This window comes from Triticum aestivum, chromosome 5D (assembly GCF_018294505.1).
Source record: "Triticum aestivum cultivar Chinese Spring chromosome 5D, IWGSC CS RefSeq v2.1, whole genome shotgun sequence".
Taxonomy (NCBI): domain Eukaryota; kingdom Viridiplantae; phylum Streptophyta; class Magnoliopsida; order Poales; family Poaceae; genus Triticum; species Triticum aestivum.
The window spans coordinates 557,552,763-557,574,174 of record NC_057808.1 but is presented as its reverse complement, the minus strand read 5'-3'; the positions used below and the strand labels follow the sequence as shown (position 1 = coordinate 557,574,174).

The following is a 21,412-nucleotide window of genomic DNA, read 5'->3' as shown; positions in this document are numbered from 1 at the left end:
TTACTTGCTCTGTTCATGTAATGTCTACATGGCTGGGAGCTGTAAGCCCATAACCATTTGGCCTTTTGCTTGCATCGTCATTGCATTGCAGGAGGAAAGAGCGGGCTGAGAGATGAAGCAAAATGAGTCCAATCGTTTCCTGTTTTGTTGGTGTCGTTGTTGTTGGCGGTAGAGATGCTTCCGTTTTGCATCCGTGAAGGTGTTGCCTGTGGCTGCTCTCTTGTAGATACAGTACTGAGCCGAGTAGAGTGGACCTTGGTTAGGGCCTGGCAGGTTTGCAGACGTAGCTGGTGTGCCTGAGGCCACAAATTAAATGTGTGACGACGACGAGACAGAGGAGTAATCGATGTTTGCAGATGCATGTCCGGAGTCTTTAATGTCACCGAACATTTTTTTTTTGTTTGAACCGAAGACCGTAGAACAATCCTTCTATTTACCGAACATCCTCATCTTCATGCCCAACTAACTGCATCTCCCTTGCTTGCATCCACATCTTGTTCCGCCAACTGCAGCTTTCAGCGTCTGGGAGAAGAAAGAAAATGGATCCATCAGCACCACCGCCACATGCCTCCAGCTCTCTAGGTAATTAACGCCTTCTTATTTCTTTCTTCTCCATCTTCCTGGTCTGCTTTAAGATCACAGTAGGTAGCTGTGCTTCAGTATGCACCCCCTAAAAGGGGTTACTATTTTTTTGATTCAAATCAATGGTGGAGATTACACAAACCACCTCTCTAATTGGAAGGACAATTTAGTCTATCTCACATATCAAGAGAATCCCACATCGAAATAAAAATGATTGCAGTTCACATGCAAGTAGTCAAATGAGATCGTGCTACATCTTGTTGTATCTGGTTGGTAAGATGTGCCACCATAAAAGGAAATCAAACAAGACTGAATTCAGATAAATGGTACTCCCTCCGATCCATAGTACTCGTCGCTCAGACGGTTGTATGTAGACGTATTTTAGCGCTAGATGCATCCATTTGAGCGACAAGTAATAAAGACCAGAGGGAGTACTAATGATGTCATTTATCTCTTATCTGGTTGGTAAGATGTTTGTTACATCTTGTTCTTCAGATTCAGATTTTGATATACAAAATCTGCAACATGGAGTGAAGACAGTGTGGTTCAAACCTAGGGAGGTTCTCGAGATATTGCAGAACTATGAGCGGTTCCCAATCCAATAGACCCAGAAGCCACCAAGTAATAAAATCAGCCCTTTTTTTGCTTGCGAGATATCCTATTCAAGCTACCACGTACCTTCTCTAGTCCTGTTGGGTGTGATTAATTCACCTAATTGGTTCTGAAATTACAGGTGGTTCTTGGTTTCTTTTCGACCGTAAGGTACATCGCTTCTACCGGAGTGACGGGTATCAGTGGCAGAAAAGGATGGATGGGAAGAGCGATTATGAAGCCCATGAGTACCTTGAGGTTCTGTTCAATGTTCATCTTGTCTATTAATAGAGTCGAAGTGTTAATCATATATGTTTTGGCCGCGAACATCTGGGAAAGCCAATAAACAGTTGGGATCATTGTTGTTATGGCTGAATCAGGTGAGCTGGATAGTTAATATGCTTTCCTCTTTTGACACTGGAAATTTCAGGTTGATAATGTACGTGCACTGAATTGCTACTCTGGTCACGTAGAAAAAAAACCTACATTCCAGAGGCGGATATATTGGACGCTTGAACCGTAAGAAATCTGTTTAATTGTAGGAAGAATATGTTATGTGCTGTACTCTATGCTTTCAATTCTTAAAGGCTTCGCATAAGCTTTTGTTGTGCTCGGGTGTTTTAAAATTAGGAGTGCTTCTTCTTAGAACATAACCGCATGCATAGCAACTTTGTCCGCATGCTCCGCATGGGGGATCTTTTAATGGGAACCCAGAGGGGTACTTATAAACATTCCATCGCCACATGGAGTTTTCTTCTCTTGTGCTAGGGTAAAGCCTGTTGCATTTGTTCCTATTCACAAGTTATTTTGTCTATGGTTATTGCTTTGAAGTTTCAGCATACATCTGAGATGTTCCCAACAACTAGAAACCACCATTCACCAATGCCTTGTAGGCATGTTAAAATTTGTAATATTCGTCCACTATATTAATCGTTAATCAACATGTAAAATTCAATTCATATATAATGACAGCAATTCATATTTGCAGGGCTTACCAGCACATTGTCCTTGTCCACTATAGAGACGTCCTAAAGGTTTGTCTCTTGTTTTATCTTCCTTTTGTCACAACATATCTGCAATTCTGATACTTAACACTAGGATGAGTGAAACAATAACATTGGTCTACTATCCGCAGTTCCGTATTCACTCTCAACTGTGGGAAATATTTTAAGATATCAGATTAATCACTGGGGCAAAGAACCAGTGAAATTGAACTTGAGATTGTGTAAACTTGTATTGGTTAACACACCTATTAAGCTAGTACATATGACTGGCAACATATATCACGTGCTCACTCACACTCTGCTTCCTACGAATCTGGAATCAGAGTCCTTAAAATTCAAGTGCACATGGTGAGATGTCCAAATAATCGTCTTGATAATTTTACAGTGTCTAAAGAGAACCAGAGTAACTTTTTTGTTAGAAAACACTCAAATTTTGTACCGTCTGATCTAATGAACTCAAGTAATCCCATCCGATCCCGTGCACCCTCCACACCATGTGTTCCAAACCCAACTCTATTCCCAGGACACAAATTTCAGTTTTCAAATCTGGATATGGACATTTCACCTCTCTATTTTGAACATGTGAGAATCAATATTCCCCCATCACCATCACAGTGGGACACAAAAAATATACTCCCTCTGATCCATATTAATTGATGCACACTTAGTACAACTTTGTACTAAAGTTGTACTAAGTGTGCGTCAATTAATTTGGATCGGAGAGAGTACATGTTCTTCAGCCCCAGGGAACAAAACTAATGAGAGCGGTTCCTATAAATCAAGTAATCAACAAAGAACACACTGATTCAGTTTTTTCATCCTCTTTTTTTCTTTTTTTCTTTTGTAGGAACAACCTTGTTATAATATCTGATGGGCTTACTTGCCTAGAGTTAATACGTATGGATGATTTGCAATAGGTTTCAAAGTAGAGTATAAATTATACTTTGGGATCATGTCTTATCCCAACAAATTTGGGATCTTTGCACTACAATGATGAAATTAATATGGTGGTACTCTAATATAATTACATTGTAGCACAACATTGAAAAGGAAGGAAATTCACTGCGATCTGCCTTTGTTTCTATTTTCCAAAAGTCTACATATTAATTCATAGTTTCGTCTAATAGTTCCAGAATAAATTTGATTTATTTGTCTTATAAAAATCTCAAAATTAATCCAAAAGTGCTATTGAAATTGTATACGCGCAATCCCTTGTTAACCCAAGATCTTCTTTATGCAGACAACACCCACACTCAACCATATGCCATTACAACATTTGAAAGACATTACTAACAACTTCTGCAATGAGAGAATACTTGGTAGAGGTGGTTATGGTGTGGTATATAAGGTAATGTTAAGGCATATATGTTTTTGTTTTTTTAAGTTTAAACCATATAATTGACCGAAAAATACATATAGCATTAATAAGAGTCTTTAAGCAGGGGGTGCTAGGAAACGGGAAAATGGTCGCAGTGAAGAAGATTGTGCAGTCAGTGTCAAGCTCACATGAGCAATTTGAGAATGAGGTTAATCTTCTTATGAAACTAAAGCACCCAAATATAGTGCGACTACTAGGCTACTGCTATGAAACACAACATTTACGTAAACTTCATGAAGGAAAGTTCATTTTTGTTTGGTACACTGAATGTTTGCTTTGCTTGGAGTATTTGCCTAAGGGAAGTCTTGATAAGTACATTTCAGGTATGGCATTTAATAGTTCTTCTTTCCTTACTTTTCATCTCTCTTTGAGCTTGCAATTTTTGTGGTTTAATCATAGTTCCTGAAAACTGCGTTCATACGAACAAAAGGAAAGAGAGTATATAATGTAAATTTTGATTTCTTTCTATATATAGAGCACACAAATAATAATCGATTTTATATTTTAAGACATCATCTATGAAATTCTCATGTTTTACGTACAAATGCAGATGCATCTTCTGGACTTGATTGGCCCACACGCCTCAAAATAATCGAGGGGATTTCCTATGGGCTACAGTACCTCCACGAGCAATCCGATGGTCCCATTATTCACTTGGATCTAAAACCTGCGAATGTATTGCTTGATGAAGATATGATACCCAAAATTACAGACTTTGGTCTGTCAAGACTGTTTGATCAAAAACAAACTATTCACACCGCAATTACTATTGGAACATTGTAAGTGAACCACCTCTTCATAATCCATTGCTTTAAGTAATCAATGAAATATGTTTTCTCATTCCCCTAACTCTTTACATTCACCCATTCATGTTAATGCAGAGGTTATATGCCGCTGGAATACCTACGAGGTATAATCACACCTATGTCAGACATATTTGGTTTGGGTGTAATTATCATGGAGGTAATAACGGGACACAGGGACTACCCATATGATATTAGAAAATCTTCCACGGAATTCATCGAGTGTGTAAGGCACATCTGTATAAACTTTTGAGGCCCCCTTTCCTAAAGACCATGTCACGTGTTACCACTGTATAGTAAATTCCATATTTGTGTTCTGATTTCACAGGAACTTCAAAAATGGACAAATGCACTGCAAAAAGAACCAAGGTATACATCACTTGAAATGGATTGCCAACGAATAACAAGATGCATTCAGATAGGTCTAATCTGCGTGAATCCTGAGCGTACCAAAAGACCTACAATGAAGAAAATTATTGATATGCTTCAAGGGTTGGAAAGTATGGATTGGTATATTAGCAATGAGGTAACATCACTTGGAGCCAATGTATCATAGCATCAGGGTATTCTGTTAGATATGATGTATTAGTCTCCTTTTCCTACCCTAGAGAGTACAAAACATTACATTTATATACTTGTACCTAGAAAGTGGAAAACGCTATAACTTCTTCTAAATTCTCGTTTACATTGAAAATAGAACCTTGTCTCTAGGACTAAGCTATTGTGCTTAATGCATACCCTGTATGCCACTTTGTAACTTGAATTCCCATTAGCATTCTTTAGTCTACTGCATTTTACAAAAACTGCTTTCAAATTAATCGATAGTCCAAGGGAATGGTTTCAGAGTCCAATGTTTATTTTGGAGGGTTTGATAGTTTTAGGACAAAAATTGGACTCACGTAAAGTTCAAGGTCTGAAAATGGACTTTTTGTCAGTTAAATTAATTTTTGAACTCATGTGTTGCTTAAAATATGGATGTTAACAATATATATTACCGCCAATGGTTCTTGAAAAAGTTATAATTTTAGACATATGTAATGTCAAACTCTCAAACGTTCTAGTAATATCTTGTAAGACATTTATGCTACATACTATCATAGATAGTTCCGTTGGAGTGAATATATCTACTACAACATAAATTACTGGTAATATGACCGGAGAGGGAGTATATATCAAGCAAAATTTAACCAACAATCTGGTCCATTCCAGCTATCAAGCCCCAACATCCAGGCGGAGGCGCCGTAATTTAGCAAAGGAGATCACCACAACGCCCATTGCTTCTGTCTTTCTGGTATGCTAGTTTCGAATGTTTAGCAATTCTATGAAGTTGAATGAATATAAATCTAATTTGAGATGGGTTCAGTTGTTATGCAAAGCTCTGGGTCTCTTCTCATTGGCCTTCCTTGGAAGTGGTGTTTATGCTTGATGACTAGCTACACCAAGCAAGTGAATGTCACATCATATCTGAAATTGTGTTGGTTCCTGGAGAAATATGCTTCATGTGGCTGGTGTTGTGCACATAGCGATTACATGATCTGTGTGTAAACGAGATATCCTTTGGCTTGAGGAGTTGAGATTAACACTGTTGGTTGCAAACGCAACAGTTCTAGATAGATACTCCCTCCGTTCCTAAATATAAGTCTTTTTAGACATTTCAAATGAAATACAACATACGGATATATATAGACATATTTTAGAGTGTAGATTCATTTATTTTGCTCCGTATGTAGTCACTTGGTACAATCTCTAGAAAGACTTATATTTAGGAACGGAGGGAGTAGATATCTTGCTTTCCCTGCTGCTGGGATTGTTCTTTGGTGTTATGTAATGAGGCTGGACTCAATCGAATAATTTGAACTTTGGTTTTTCTTTTGCCAGGAGGATAGACTTTTATGCGTCTTTTTTTTCCTGGCTGTTCCAGTTCATTTAACAAAATTATGCAAAGCTTTCGCCGCTCTTTAAGAAACGGAAGGCACGAACTATACACCATAAAAGATAGAAGCAAGGGCAGAGAGACACAGTTGAATACTTCAATTCATGAAGTTTTGGGCAATCAGCAATGTTTTAAATAGCCCGCTATATAGCCTTTTCACTAGGGTGCCGCTAAATGGTCCCATTTACAAATAACCCGCTATAGCCTGCTATAGCTCCGCTATAGCTGATTTTGAGGTCCGCCGCTATTTGGCAATAGCACGCTATTTAAAACATTGGCAATCAGTGAGTAGCTCCAATAGTCAAACAGAGCAGACAATCCATTAGTGGCACAAGTAATCGATACTGTATGATGAATTCATACAACAACAGATTGCACAGAAGTTAGGGTAACCAAAGTTGCATTGCACGTTTGGCCCTCACCTGTTGGGAGTTATTTACCCAAAACCACCACACTTGGGGCTAGGGTAACAGGTCAGTACCACATTTGAGCCATGTCACAAGAAACCACCAACTCTGGGACTAATTGGTAACGCGGAGCACAGACGGGCCGTTTTAGCCGCGGAAACAGCGAATCCGACAGGTCGGGCCCACCTGTCGGGTCGACGTGGCGCGGGCTGACGGACGACGTTAGACGGGGGTTGACGGCCGTTTCCGTGCACGTGTATTAGGCGCCGCGCGGGTCGCTGGTACGACCAGACCGCACCAGAGCACTCATCCACATACGACCACTCTGTCTCGACCTCAACGACCGCCACCGCCGCCGCCACCGTCGTCTCGCCGCCGTCCGCCGGTCCGCCATGGTTTCCTGGAGCGAGGGGTCAAGCTCTTCTTCTTCGGACGACGAGTCAGTGACTAGCCAGGTACGTTCATTTGGGGATTCCAGCATTTAGTGTTAGGGTTAGGGTTCTTGAGTTGGGGATTTCTTACCAACTCGCTGATTTGTTCAATCTCTTTGGTTTTAAGCTTCCTAGGACCATCCCCTGCTATGAATGGAGTGGCATTGCTCATGAGCTCTCCTCTCGCTGTCTGCATCGCGAGCCTTGCCTCAGGCTAGTAGCATTTGACTCTACGGACACTGGCCGACGCTTTCTTGCTTGTGCTGAGGAGAAGGTATGTTGGTTAGTACTGTCTTTAGTTAATCTTTGTTAGTTTTTGCTCCATTCAAATGCCAGAAGGAAATTTTGCTCTGCTTATTAGTGTGAAGAATTGTCACTGCCCACAGTTGGATATAATTATGCTCTGACAGTGTAATTTGTTCCAAATAATTTAGTAGTGTACAACATTGTTAGTGCCAGTAGGAAATTATGGTATATTAAATAATTTGGTGGAAATTGTTAGTGACAGTAGTAATTTGCTCCAAAAAAATTCTTATTGACAACACATATTAATTTCATAGGCTTTCTTAATTGTTTGTGGATTTCAATGAACACAATTTCTTGTGTAGTATGATTGACAATATTTTTTCTGAATTATAGGCTGAACTAAAGTGCAACTATCTGGAGTGGGTAGACCCTGAGTGGTCACTGGCTTTGCAGTTCTGCCTAACTGAATTGTGGAGCATGTATGACAAAGAAAAAACAAGGACAGGCTGAGAGACAATGTTCAGCTTGCTGAACACAATTACAAAGTAGTTGGAGAAAAGAGGAAGATGGAAGAAGAGCTAAGATTTTTCAAACTTGATTTTGCAAAAATGGTGGCTGACAAGGAGGATGCTATTACTGAGCTGGGCAATACTAGGTTGGCTCTCAATGATCTGAAAGAGGAGATGGAGAAGAAGAAGCTGGCAGACCATGGTTGCACAAACCTACATCAGTTACTCAGGGCAAAGGCAGAGAAGGAGAGGGACAAGCTTGTGGTAGAGAGAGACCAAGTGCTGACTGAGAGAGACCAACTAAAGGAAGAGAAGAAAAAGCTGGAGTACATCATCTCTGATTTGCTGAAACAGAAGCATGGCTACAAGGACAAGATCAAGAAGTTGAAGGAGATCTGTGATGAATTTTAATTATGTAATGTGGTATTGTACTGGTGTAGTTGTGCTCTGTTGCACTGAATACTCAGACCTAACTACAAGTTTGTAATGTGGTATTGTACTGGTATTGTAATGGTTAAATTTGTACTGAATTATGCAGTTTATATGCAACTCTAGAATTTGAACTTATGGCATGAATTTGAACTTAATTTGCAGTACTATCTCTTGTATTATATTGAGTACTCTATTATATTTACCTCACTCCAGGTGAAACTGGTGTGATAGTCAAATTTTTGTGCACAGAAAAATTTAAAATACTAGTAACTTATGGCATGAGTATACCAGGAACTTATGGCATTATTATTATGCACAGAATGTGATGATCAGGGAGTGCAATCAACATAGCAGGACAAAGTAAATATAGCAGTGCAAGCACAGAATTATAGATAAAGTGCCACACATAGGTTCAACATAGGTTCAACATAGCATTACACATCAGTAGTTCTTAGTGCCACACATAGGTTCAACATAGCATTACATAAGTTCAAATTTAGTCTTGGCATAGATAAAGTGCTCTAGTGCCTGATGGAGCACAAATCACTACAAGAAAAATGAGATACTGTGACGAAAATCCTCGTGACGGGGGTGGACAACGTCACACAAATACCTGATGTATGACGTTTTATAGGTGGAGTCACCGATCTCCATTAATCAGTGACGGTTAATGTCACAAAATCGCCTCCACGGTTGAGTGCCACTTGTCTGCCAATTTCTGTGACGTTTTGGTAATTTTGATGACGGACCTATTAGAGTCATCGAATATTAAGAATGTGTGATGCTCATTTTTTGTCATGTAACATCTAGCCACGGGACCCACCACAACTGCTTCACAACTTATTGAATGGTAGGACCCACACGTCAATGTTGACAGTGGGACCCGCCATTGTTTCTTCACAGGCATCGAGTGATGTAATTATTTTGTAATATCAAATATAAATAGTCAGTGGCAGAAAAAGGATATTACGGGCATTCGTGAAGTGATGCATATGGCGTTGTAGTTGCTTGGTTTTATCTCAAAAATAAAAATGGTAGGTAGTGGCCGGCGAAAAAAGATGTGTATCGTGGATAATTAGAGGAACAATAGGTCCAATTTTAGGACAATTGATTATAGTGTTGGGTAGAGTGATCGAACGACCTCATGTCTATTTGCACATGCCACCGCCAACAAGATCTCGTGTTCAAAGAGGAGTTTATACATCTATAAAAGGGTTTTATACATCCTAGACTAAAAGAGTTAAAACAAAGCTTCACTCATTTGATTTTTTTTCAAATCACATAGTTTTTTTTAGGAACCAAATCACATAGTTAAGACCCCCGGTGTACAACCTTCCACATATTTATTTACAGTATTCCAAAAAAACTACATGAAAAATACCACATCATAGTGTGTATGTAAGATTTACATTTTGTAATAATCATTTGCTATTTATTTCGAATTAAAGTGGAAATTAAATTCTGAAAATAAACCATCTCCCCAACGAAAAAACTCTCTCCCTCCACCCAAATATTATTTCCCCCCACTTCTCTAAATTTTCCCGCATCCACCCTGTGTCCCCACCCGTCAAGGACCCAGCCAATTTTCCTCCCTTCTATTTCACCCGCGAAAAGCCACCGCCTACCCCGCATTTTCTTCTCCCCCGATTTAACCGGTTCTCTTCTCCCTACGACTGCAGCCCCGATTACAGCGATCGCGACGGTGGATCGGGGGAGGCCGCCCCACCGGCTGAGCTCCTATCCACACCAACATCCTACCCCGCGAGAAGCCGGCCCTCTTCTCCCCCCAATTGCAGCGACCGGCTACGGAAGATTGGAGGAGGCCGCCCCACCGCAGCACCGCCGAACATAGATCTGCCGCATCAACCCGCCCTGCGAGCACCCGGCTCTCTTCTCCCCTGCGATCGGCGACGTCTCTCTGTGATTTCCTCATCCCGCCACCCCTTGATGTTCAATGGTTAGGGTTCATGCATACTACTCATCTTCCCGCCCTTCTCTGTAATTAGGATTTTCCACAGCCTGCTATGGTAAAAAGTCTGAGCTTCCTACTAGATAACTTTACTTGATATCCTATTGATAGGTTTGTGCAAAACTGCAGTAGTGAACCTGGTTTTGCGTTTGCTGCAGCTGCTATGGTAAAAAAAAGGCCTGAATCTGAATATATGCTACTGCAATCAGTTAGACATTACGCAAAATTCAGTTAACTATCAGATGCACGACCTTAGTTGAGAAATCTCTTTACGGCATGTCTAGTTCATCCTACAAAACAAATCAACACGCTTTAATTTCGCCCATAGGGATTTGAACTAGGCTCCAAGGAGTCGCTAGTGCTCCCAATAACCAATGGGCTATTGCCCAGTCCTGATACAAAGGGGTATGATAGAGCCCCTGATCAACTGTGTCTAAGGAGAATGACGTGCCTAAATTCTATTGCAGTAAATCAGCGAATTATCAGTTGTGTAATTAAGATTAATGATTTTGAAATTTTGCTTAACTAGAGTTCTTTTTGTACTCACATTCTTTGCCCTTGTTACCTTTTGTAATCAGTGGTTTGACAATGTCATCTTTTTTGCATTTTTATCAGGTTCCACTATATCCCGCTTCACACTTACAGAATGAAAACCGATGGTGAGAATATCAGAGTAAGATTTTTGATGGTTCTCATATCTTTCACAACTTTATTAACTATTTACATTGTATATATAAATTAAATATATGTAATCATGATGGCAGTTCGGATGCCGTATTACAGATGCTGTTTGTTTGGTATGTGCTTGTATGGATACTCTTGCATATAGAAAATTATATGTTAGTGTGAAGATGATGTTCATGGGCTTTCCCAGATTAGAATTTTGGTGTTTGTATATTTGAGTAGGCACAGGTACTGTGAAGATTTGAATTTTTGCCAGACACCATGGCATGTTAGGATGGTTGATGTACATTTCATTGGGTCTTATGATCCATTATCATCGATTACACTTGCATGATTTCCAGTGCAGAGACGCAGGAATTAGTCACTAGTGACATACCTTTCTGTAGACAATATTTGCATGGCTGCCTATGGTTACTGTAAATTTATTTGTTCCTTTTGGATTGTTCTGTTCCTCATATGTCGACACTTCAAGCTAGTACGACTTTTCCTTTATTTTTTCCTTGAGGAATCATGGTCTCTTGGTGAAAAAATGATTCAATGGTAGTTAAATTCATGGAAATTGGGAGATGCATTGCAAGTTTCGAAAAATAAGCTTTGACCAACATTCAATTTTCCTTTAGATGCATAATCTTAAACTTCAGTTTGTGACTGTATCCTGACATACTAAACTGGTAAAATCAAGCTGATTGTTAACTTGCTACATAAAGGTCTAGTTGTAAGTGGAGTGTCCACTCCTTGAATAAGCTGCTCCTAGTTTAGAAACATAGAGCACCATCCATCGAGGCTTAGTTTTGAAAGAGTATAGTAAACTTTCTGGTTTTCTGAACTATGCCAGCACCTACAGTAATGTTATTATTTTTGTTGTTTTTTGTTCTGAACTTCCTGGTCTTGTTTTTCTAGGCTTGTTGGCTGCTTCTCCTTGACAGTGCCGCGGTTACATCCTGCATGTTGCTTGCTTCACTTGTTACATCACAACGCATGAAATCTTCATTTTCTGTTTATGTAATCTGACATGAACTGCTTGTTAGCAGTGTCGCATGTTTAACATTATTTTACACAATCTAGGTTTTTGGCAATTCATTCAGTTCACTCCCTGTCATCTTGTCCAGCTTCAGTTACTAAAATCATGCCACCAGTTCTGGAGACTGAGAGAGCAAGCAGGGCATATCTTGCGGAACGGAAAATAAAGGGTGAGGCATATTTGAAAGAAAGGGGAGGAAGGAAAGGAGATGAAGAGGAGGCCGCTCTTCCTATGTCGAAAGCAATGGTAATATATCGTGTGAACATACATCTTCAATAATATGTACTTAATTGTGATTAAGTGGCTTTAATTCTGCATTGCTCGTATCATGCGTATGTCGCTGTGCACTATAAGTATAACAAATAACTAACTAAATATTGATTCATAGTTTCTGTTCCTCCACTCTTTTACTCTTGTACTAAGTAATCTAGATTATGATTTTTCTGTTCGCTACATTCCTATTTGAACTACTGTTGACATTGCATAAGTGAATGTTGACTCGCTGCCTTGTTTTACCTAACGTGTTTGACCCAGCAGGCACCTGAAGGTCTGGGAGCTCTTCTTCATCAGTAGAAATCCGAGTTCTAGAAGAAAGAATTGAATAGAAGGATAGAGAGGCAAAACATGCAAATGCTAGGTACTTGCCTTGTTTCTCTTTGTGTTTTTGTTGTTCTGTTTGCCTCCTTTTGTGTGCACAGTGCACTCATGATAGTGAAAAAAACAAATGTGTGTGAATAAGACTTCATCTTCAGTTCTTCTATTGAAAGTTGCACTAAGGAGTGCTATGTTGTTCATGTATGGGTTGATCCAAATCCAATCGTCCAAACTAACATAAAAAATGTTGTAATGACAAATATGGTTTGTTGCTGCTGCAACACGAAGGCATGGGAATAACATTTTAGATTTTTTAATCCAGATATCAATATGTGTTTTTAGCAGAATGATGTAGGCTGGTAGAGTTTGAACTAAAAAATTTGTTGTGCTAGCATAGTTGCTTCATGTAACTTGGGTTGCTGAAATCTAGCACTTGGTTATACTCCCTTCGTTTCTATATATAAGTCTTTATAGAAATTTTAATACGAACTACATATATATGTATATAAACATATTTTAGGGTGTAGATTCACTCATTTTGCTCTGTATGTAGTCCGTATTGGAGTCTCTAAAAAGACTTATATTTAGTAGAGGGAGTACATGTTGAACCGTTATGAGTTATTCTTGCTTGCCTCACATTTAATAATGAACTCATATTCATAATTTGACCGCTTGTAAGCTTCTTACTCGTACTCTTAGACCTTGTTATCTTGTATGTTTTTATATCATTAAGATGAAACACACTGTTGTGTTTCATCAATTTATAGGCACAAGGACGAGTTACCTGTGAGACTTGAAGCACAAGACATAGCATTTGAAGAGATGTAGAGGAAAGCATCAAGAAGAATTGGAAGTTGTGAAGAAGAGCCAACAAGAGAAGAATGAAGCTTGGGAAAAGAAGCAACATGAGACGGATAACCTGATTGGTATTCTCTCAAGTGCTCAAGCAACTCAGCAAGCAAGTCAGCCCAAACTTGATGGTGCAGGAAGGCCATCCTTTTGTGATAGAAAGATAGTTGCTGAATCATACATTGCAATAATTAGGACAACAATGTGATCTTTCAGTTATGAAAATATTACTTTTTATCTTGTCTATTGTCGTGTCAAACTTGAGTCAGTGTTATTTTTATTATCACTTCTACTTGGTGGATGATTTGGCTGAGACGATTGAATGTATAATATGATTTGTCTTTCATTTCAATTATAATGTGACTTCACTCTTATCTTATTTGCAATATAGTAGATTTGATAATTTGTTGTAAATTATTTGAAATAAAAGAAATATATTTTGATGATGTCATTTTCATCAATAATGAAAGTAGCGACGCTAGTAGTGGTATAATCTGCTTGGTGTTGACGTGGCATGAAGTCAGTGACGTTGCTCCGTCATTGAATATAGTACAATATGGCATATTTGCTCCTAACATGTGACATTAATTGACTGTCACGGAAATAGCAAGTTGTTGACGTTCTAGAAAACGTCACTGAAGGTCCCAATTCCAGTGACATTTTTTTGCGCGCGACGTCACTAGGAGTAATCTGTGACGGGGATTCCGTGACGATGCTTGTGACGCCCATAAAACGTCACTCAATGGTAATTTGTGACGTTATTAGCTATTCGATGACATATTTTGGCACGTCACAGTAGGCCTGATCTCTTGTAGTGAATGCACTTGGATACATAGTCAAACAAGAACTCTCAGTAGTTCCCACTGGCATAGAAGTACCCCTCCATCCTTTTGCTCATGTATCTTGTCCTTTTGGACCTATTTCCTGTTGGCTGGCTAGTTGAAGCTTCTGCAGTAGTTCTTGGAGGATTGAAGCTTCTTGCACCTGTTTTTGCACCTCTCCTTGCAGCAGCAGTACCAGCACTAGAAGGAGAAGAATTTGCAGCTCTAGCAGATGAACCAGCAGCTCTAGTGCCTGTAGCAGCAGCTCTAGCAGATGTAGCAGCAGCTCTACCAGATTTGCCCCTTGAAGCAGCAGCAGAAGAACCCCTTGAAGCAGATGCATAGCTTGCACCCCTAGGAGTTGTTGTACCAGATGTTGAGCTTCCACCTTGCTGCCATGCAGGGGCTGTCCTGTTTTCCTGCAATTATTTTTGTTGGATAAATTTCAGTGATACTTAATGAATGATGAGACAGAGAAGGAAGTCAAAAAGAACATACCATGTGTTTGTTCTTCCTGATTTGCAGATCTGGCCTCAATGGCTTTGCACAGCTTGTGTATTTGTGGCCCTGCAACTTGCAGTTACTACAAGTGATTGTAGCCATCCTTGATGTCTGCTTTGCTTGAGGAGGCTCAAACCTGCCTTTCTTCCTTTTTTCTTCTGCTGGTCCCTTCTTGTCTTCTTTGAACTGAGGTGGGTCAATGTCAGGAGTTGCAGTTTTCACCCAACAATCAGGACCAGGAACTGGGTAAATTATAGGCTTGTATGACTCCAAGTACATAGCCTTTTTGAAGAACACATTTACATGGTCCTCTGGTAGTTGCTTGGACCTGTAGATGGCAGAACAACCATGGTTGCAAGGAATTCCAGAGATGTCCCACTTCTTACAGCCACATGTTTTCAGGTTAGTGTCAACAGAGTAGGTCTTGTCCCCACTACTCACTTGGAAAAGACCTGGTCCAGCTATCAATGATTTGCAGTCCCTTGCAAATCTCTTGTTCATCTCTAACTTCTCAACATAAGTTGGTGCAATTTCCCATCTTGCAACTAGTCCACCCTCTCTCTTTTGCTGATACCTTACCAGAAGTTTGTCCTTGATCCCATTGATCATGGTGACAATTGGCTTGTTCCTTACATCAAGTATGTACTTATTAAAAACTTCACTTAAGTTATTGACCACCAGATCAGTTTTGCAGTTAGTATCCATTGCATGCCTTGACCAAGTTTTTGCAGGAATCCTTGACATCCACTCCCAAGCTTCCTTGCACTCAGCCTTCATGCTCTCCATTGCCAACTGAAAGTCATGTTCAGTGTAAGCATATGCAGCTTCATCCATGCATTTCTTTAAGTCTTCTCCTCTGAATCCTGCTCTCTGAAAGTTGGCATAAATGTGCCTCAAGCAGTACCTATGAGGGCAGCTTGGAATGACTGCTGTGACTGCATTCAACAGACCCTGCAAAGGAATTTCAATTAACTTAGTGCAACACAAAATAATGAACTAAATTAACTTAATGCACAACAAAATAATGAACTAAATTAACTAAATGCACAACAAAATAATGAAATAAGATAACTAAATGCACAACAAAATAATGAACTAAGATAACTAAGTGCAAAATAAACTCACCTTCTGTCTATCAGACATGAATGTATACTTCCCAAATTTTCCCTCTTCAGTCCCTCCTAGGGCATACTTCAGTTGAGTCAAAAACCAAGACCAGTTTGGTGTGTCTTCAACTCCAACCACTCCAAATGCTATGGGGTACATATTTTGTTTGCATCCCTTCCAGTAGCAGCTAGTATTTGTGCCCCACTAGTCAACTTAATGAAACAACCATCTAGGCCTATGAATGGCCTGCATCCATTCAAAAATCCCTCAACACATGCATTCAAACAAAAAAAAGACCATGAAACCTTGGTCCTGCAGTTGGATTTTCTCTTGTTTTTCCACTCATAGTAGCAACAATGCATCTTGATCCAGGATTCGTAGCTTTCACAGTCTCCAAATAATCTCCCGGCCTCTTGTATTGCCTCTTGTGATCTCCAAGCACAATCTCCTTTGCTTTCCTCTTTGCTCTCCATGCCATCATCTTGGGCACCTCAACACCAAACTGCCTCTTTACCTTGTCAACTATAGCAGGTACAGTAGTGTTGGGGTCTGATCTGATAGTTTCAAGCATTTTGTTGCCAAGCCACTTTGAGCTGATCCTTGTCTTCTCAGATTGGGTGGGACATGTGTGCTCCAATATCATCTTCTTAATGCAGAAAGTGGGCTCATTACTGATCTTTGCTGCAACCATGTGGAACTGACAACCCTCTCCATCACAGCACACTATCACCCTGTCACTGCAGTTTCTGTGATATTTGTATCTTCTAAGTTGTTTCACATGCAAATTCACAAGAGCCTCTCTAAATTGGTACACATCTCTGAAACAGAGCCTGAGCTGGAATTGCTGCTCTGGATGCAGCCTGTTCTCATCATACCAGACCCTGGGTGGTCTTTTCTTAGCTCTGCTCATTCTTCCAGAGGGGATTATAAAGGACATTGGTTCATTGCCATCATCATCAGCTTCAAAGCCTGTATCATCCTCTTCTGAAGATGGATACCAGTCCTCATTCATGCTTCTGTTAGCACTAGAGTGGGACCTACTAGTAGGCCCAGCCTCTTTATCTTCTTCTCAACAGGCTCAGGAACAGGTATCTCTTGACACTCATCATCCTCTTCCTCCATTTCTATGTCATACAAATCTTCATGGTCTGTGTCCCCTTCACAGTGTGTACTGCTCATGTATTGAGCTCTCTTCCTCTTAATGTCAGCAATTGTGTCTTTCAGATCACTGTCCACTTTCCTCCTCTGTTCTTCTTCTCTAGCTACAATATCTTCTTCTTCATAGTCCATGGAATCTTAATCTGAATCTGCATCTGGGAGGTCTTCATGAGTTACAAAGTCTTCATCAAATACTGAGTCATCATCTTCATCAGATGTGTCCTCATTTCCTGCATGCTCCTCCTCATCTGTATCAAACTGGAAATCTGCATAATTTACACTAACTTGAGTGTTAACCTGCTGCAATGCATTATTTTCCTCATCTGCATCTAGCATCTCTGGCTCAATTGGGTGATCTTGTGTCCCAAGCAGTAACTGGCATGGTGGAGGAACTGATTTTATTGGCATATAGTTCACACTTTCTTGTGTACCAACATAATCATGTGTTGTTTTATGCACAACACCTGACTCATTAACAGCAAATACAACTGGTGGGTCCACTGTTAAATCTTCAATTGTTTCATCTGGGTCCACTTCTTCATCTTCTGCACTTTTGTAAACTGGTGCTTGCTTTATATCTAATTTCCCCTCTTTAACATACAAACACAGTGTCTGACTGCTTTTAAAATGCTTTATCATCTCATCCACTTCAGTGTTGTTTCTGATGAAAGTAATCCCTTGCAGCCCTGTGCCATCCTTCCTCAAGTAGCAAATACTGTCATCATTTCCATATCCATTTTTGACCATCACATTAAGCAAACTGCCATAAGTGATGTCTCTCTCATACATCTTCACAAGGGCATATTTTTTGGCAGCATCTTTAGAAGGAAACTGAAAATATAATGACCATGGCTCCTCAGGCCTACAGAACACAAAACATATTAAAACATATTAATGACCATGACATTTGCAGTAACATTTTCAGGCCTACAGAACACAAATCAAATTTAGGACCATGACATTTTAAGTGCCACGATAAAAACTATGACATATTCACATATAAAACAAAGTAACAACAATAAGATCTATGCCACAAGAGCCAACAAATGCAGAATAAACTATGATACATTTAGTAATTCAGAAAAAAAACAAAGAAAAAACTTCATTTTCATCTAGGCATAGGAGCTTCCTCCCCGAACGAAGCAGTATTGCTACAAGTAACCCTAGGTATCCTAACTAAGCGAGTACTCTAACTAAGCAGTATTGCTAGAACCCTAACCCTAGGTTTTTTGCACTGAGATTTACCTGGGTGGAGATGGATGCCCGGGGGGTACTTCCTCCCCCAACGAATCAGCCGCCGCCGACGCCTTCTCTGCGTCCGCAGCAGCCTTCTCTGCCTCCTCCTCATACTGCGACGGCGGCGGCAGGACAACTTTTCCCCAATCTGCCGTCGAGTGCGAATCGCCATCGGGGTTGGGGCCCAGCTTGCCAACGGGGTCGCATTGCGGGCGGTGGCCACCGGAAGAACGACCACCGCCGCCGGAGCCGTCGAGACCTTCTCCGCCATCGCCGCTGCCAGAGCTGGTCGCCATGAGCAGAGCGGGAGGAACGCGCGGGAGGGAAACTGAATCGGGGATTGGAGGACGAAACGGCGGGGCGGCGCCTAATACACGTGCGCGGAAACGGCCGTCAACCCCCGTCTAACGTTGTCCGTCAGCCCGCGCCACGTCGACCCGACAGGTGGGCCTGACTTGTCGGATTCGCTGTTTCCGCGGCTAAAACGGCCCGTCAGTGCTCCGCGTTACCAATTAGTCCCAGAGTTGGTGGTTTTTTGTGACATGGCTCAAATGTGGTACTGACCTGTTACCCTAGTCCCAAGTGTGGTGGTTTTGGGTAAATAACTCACCTGTTGGTAAGTTGAATCGTCTACAACTTAGCAGCGATAATCTGCAATTGTCCGTTATTTTGGTGTACAAGGTATATGATTTGCCCTTCGTTGTCCTCTCCTCCCCCAGGAAACAGAGAAGCATATCTTGGACATGGTGAACTCGAACACCCTGATTGCAAAGATTGACAGACTGATGGGGATCGCGTCCTTCCGGACAGCCCAGGACAGCAACGGGGTGCTCAACTCGTGAGCGTCGAACCTGGAGAAGCTCCTGGACCTGGTGGAGAAGAGCTGCCACCAAACACACAAGGGAGACGATGATCCACAAGGCGGTGTTGAAGGCCTTTTTTTTTTTGGGGGTGCCGCGAGAGGTGTTGAAGTCCTGATTAAGGCGCAACCACATTTTGAATGGAATGGCCTCCTTTACTGCTCTGTGCGTGGCAGACTTTCTATGGGTGTAATTTCAAGATGTCGATGGGTAAAACCAAACTATTCTCTGGTCAAATATGACCTGTTTGCTTACGGAACTTGTGTGTGAATCGGTCCTATAATACTGTGACCACAGTATGATGGACACCATTCGCTGTCGGGGAATCGCTGTCTGCTACAACTGTATTTTTCCTGAATTCAAAAAGTTCCCCATGTGTTCTAAAAATGTTCATAGATTTAAATAATGGTCATCGAGTATTTAGATAATGCTAACACATATTAAAACAATCATTGTTGCGTATTTGAAGAATGTTCACCGTGCATTTAAAAAATATTCTATTATTTTTAGTGCAATTTTTAAAATACACACTAAACTTTATTAGAATACAGAATGGCCATTTTCAAAGAAATAATGAACATTTTAAAAGTACTCGTGGAACAATGTCTAGATACATGAAGAACATTTTTTTAATACATGATGAACAATTTAAAAAAAATAAGTTTTTTTCCTAACAACCTATGAATTGTTTTCCAGATACATAGAGAACATTTTTTAAAAACATGCCGAATATATTTTTTAAATACGTAGCTAACCTTTTTAAAGTACACAACAAATGTTATTTAATACATCGTAAAAAAAATTAAACACCCCTTCAACAAGTTTTCAAAATAAGATATGAGCCATTTTAAAATATTTTTTTCAAAAAACACTACGAACATATCTTTATACATGATGATACAAAAAGTAAGAACATGTAGAAAAGAAAAAGACAAACAAATAGGAAAAAATAAAAGAAAAAGAAAAGAATATAACAGAAATGCGGCAAAAATGGAAAAATGAAAAAAATGATAAAGGAAAAAAATAAAACCTAACCGGATAGAAACACAGAAAACTGGAGAAAAATTTGAACTATGAATACTAAAATAAACCCAAATCTGTACTCCTAAAGGGGAGTCCATACATCGTTTCGTTAGTACTCCCCCATCCGTCGTACGACCTCCTCCGCTCACTCATTTTTCTTTTGCTAACTAAAATCCCATGTCCTGATTTTCTGTTTCGCCTAAGGCCTCATACAATGCAAGGTGCTGAGAGAAATAAACCAGGCTTTCTTGAAGCACCGGTGCTTATTTGTACAGGTTAGACGCTTAATTAGACGTCTCTCCTATAGAAATAGGCACTGGTGCTTCAGAAAAACCCGGTTTATTTCTCTAAGCACGTCCAAGCACTTAGCATTGTACAAGGTCTAACATCCACAACCCGAAAACAAAAGGTCAAGGAACACCCACGCACGCAAGCCCCAAAAACCACAAGCGGAAGAGAGGAAGTATTTTTTTTGAATCGTCCGCCCGCGCTGCCGCATCCGCTGGGCCCCCCTCGCTACCTTGTTGTCCTCTTCCACCGTCGGAGCCGTCGGGATCCTCTGCAGGTAGGGTTTTGCTAGGCTTTCCAAGAGATCGATCGATGGATGGTGGGTGGCAAGTCGGTGGTGATGGGTCTAGAGACGCGGATGCCCTGCACAGCGCGGCGTCGGCGGCAGCGAAACCCCTGGGAAAGGATCCCCTTGTTTGTCCAAGACCCCGCTATCGTTCCCCCTACCCCTCTCCCAATTTGAGAGCCATCGTCGCTCATCTCATGGCGTCTCTTCCTCATCGCCGCCGTCCATGGGGAGAGTCCACCGTCAAAGGTCATCGTACACAGTCTTCACCGCTTCCTGCAGAACCGCCACTCCCGCCACCTCTAGGAAAGCATTGATGCCACAACTGCTGCTCCACAGGTAGCTTCCCTCCTCCATGGCGTAAATTGTACACATATGGATTATATCTAAGAACTTGTAATTGGTCTATCTACAGAGGCAGAGGACAGAGATACTTTTTATGATGTCATCTAGGCTGGTCCCATCATGGATGGCAGTGTACTCTTTAAATAGTAGTCTTGTAATCTTAGGCTGGACTCTTTTTTATTATTGATGTAAGACGATATTTAATTTTTGATTGTGTTGAACGTGTCGGCTATGTGCATCGTGTTATGCACAGGACGCGCATTTGCTCAATGCGAACGTATCACCTTGGTATATCGGTCGAATGAAAATGTGCTTTATCCCCCACAAAAAAAGTGCTTTATTGAAAGAAAGAAG

General features: G+C 40.6%; 1 protein-coding gene across 1 annotated transcript; it reads left to right on the top strand.

The window, feature by feature from the left end:
* The first annotated feature begins 41 nt into the window (after positions 1-41).
* Positions 42-8,377, top strand: LOC123123849 (cysteine-rich receptor-like protein kinase 26). Its single transcript, XM_044544484.1, has 14 exons — positions 42-582; positions 1,078-1,203; positions 1,316-1,431; positions 1,604-1,692; positions 2,162-2,207; positions 3,418-3,525; positions 3,620-3,878; positions 4,106-4,334; positions 4,437-4,584; positions 4,687-4,884; positions 5,568-5,649; positions 5,722-7,153; positions 7,257-7,403; positions 7,769-8,377. The coding sequence occupies exons 3-11, from the start codon at positions 1,390-1,392 to the stop codon at positions 5,601-5,603; spliced, it is 1,155 nt and encodes a 384-aa protein (XP_044400419.1). The 5' UTR covers positions 42-582; positions 1,078-1,203; positions 1,316-1,389; the 3' UTR covers positions 5,604-5,649; positions 5,722-7,153; positions 7,257-7,403; positions 7,769-8,377.
* The last annotated feature ends 13,035 nt before the right edge of the window (positions 8,378-21,412 follow it).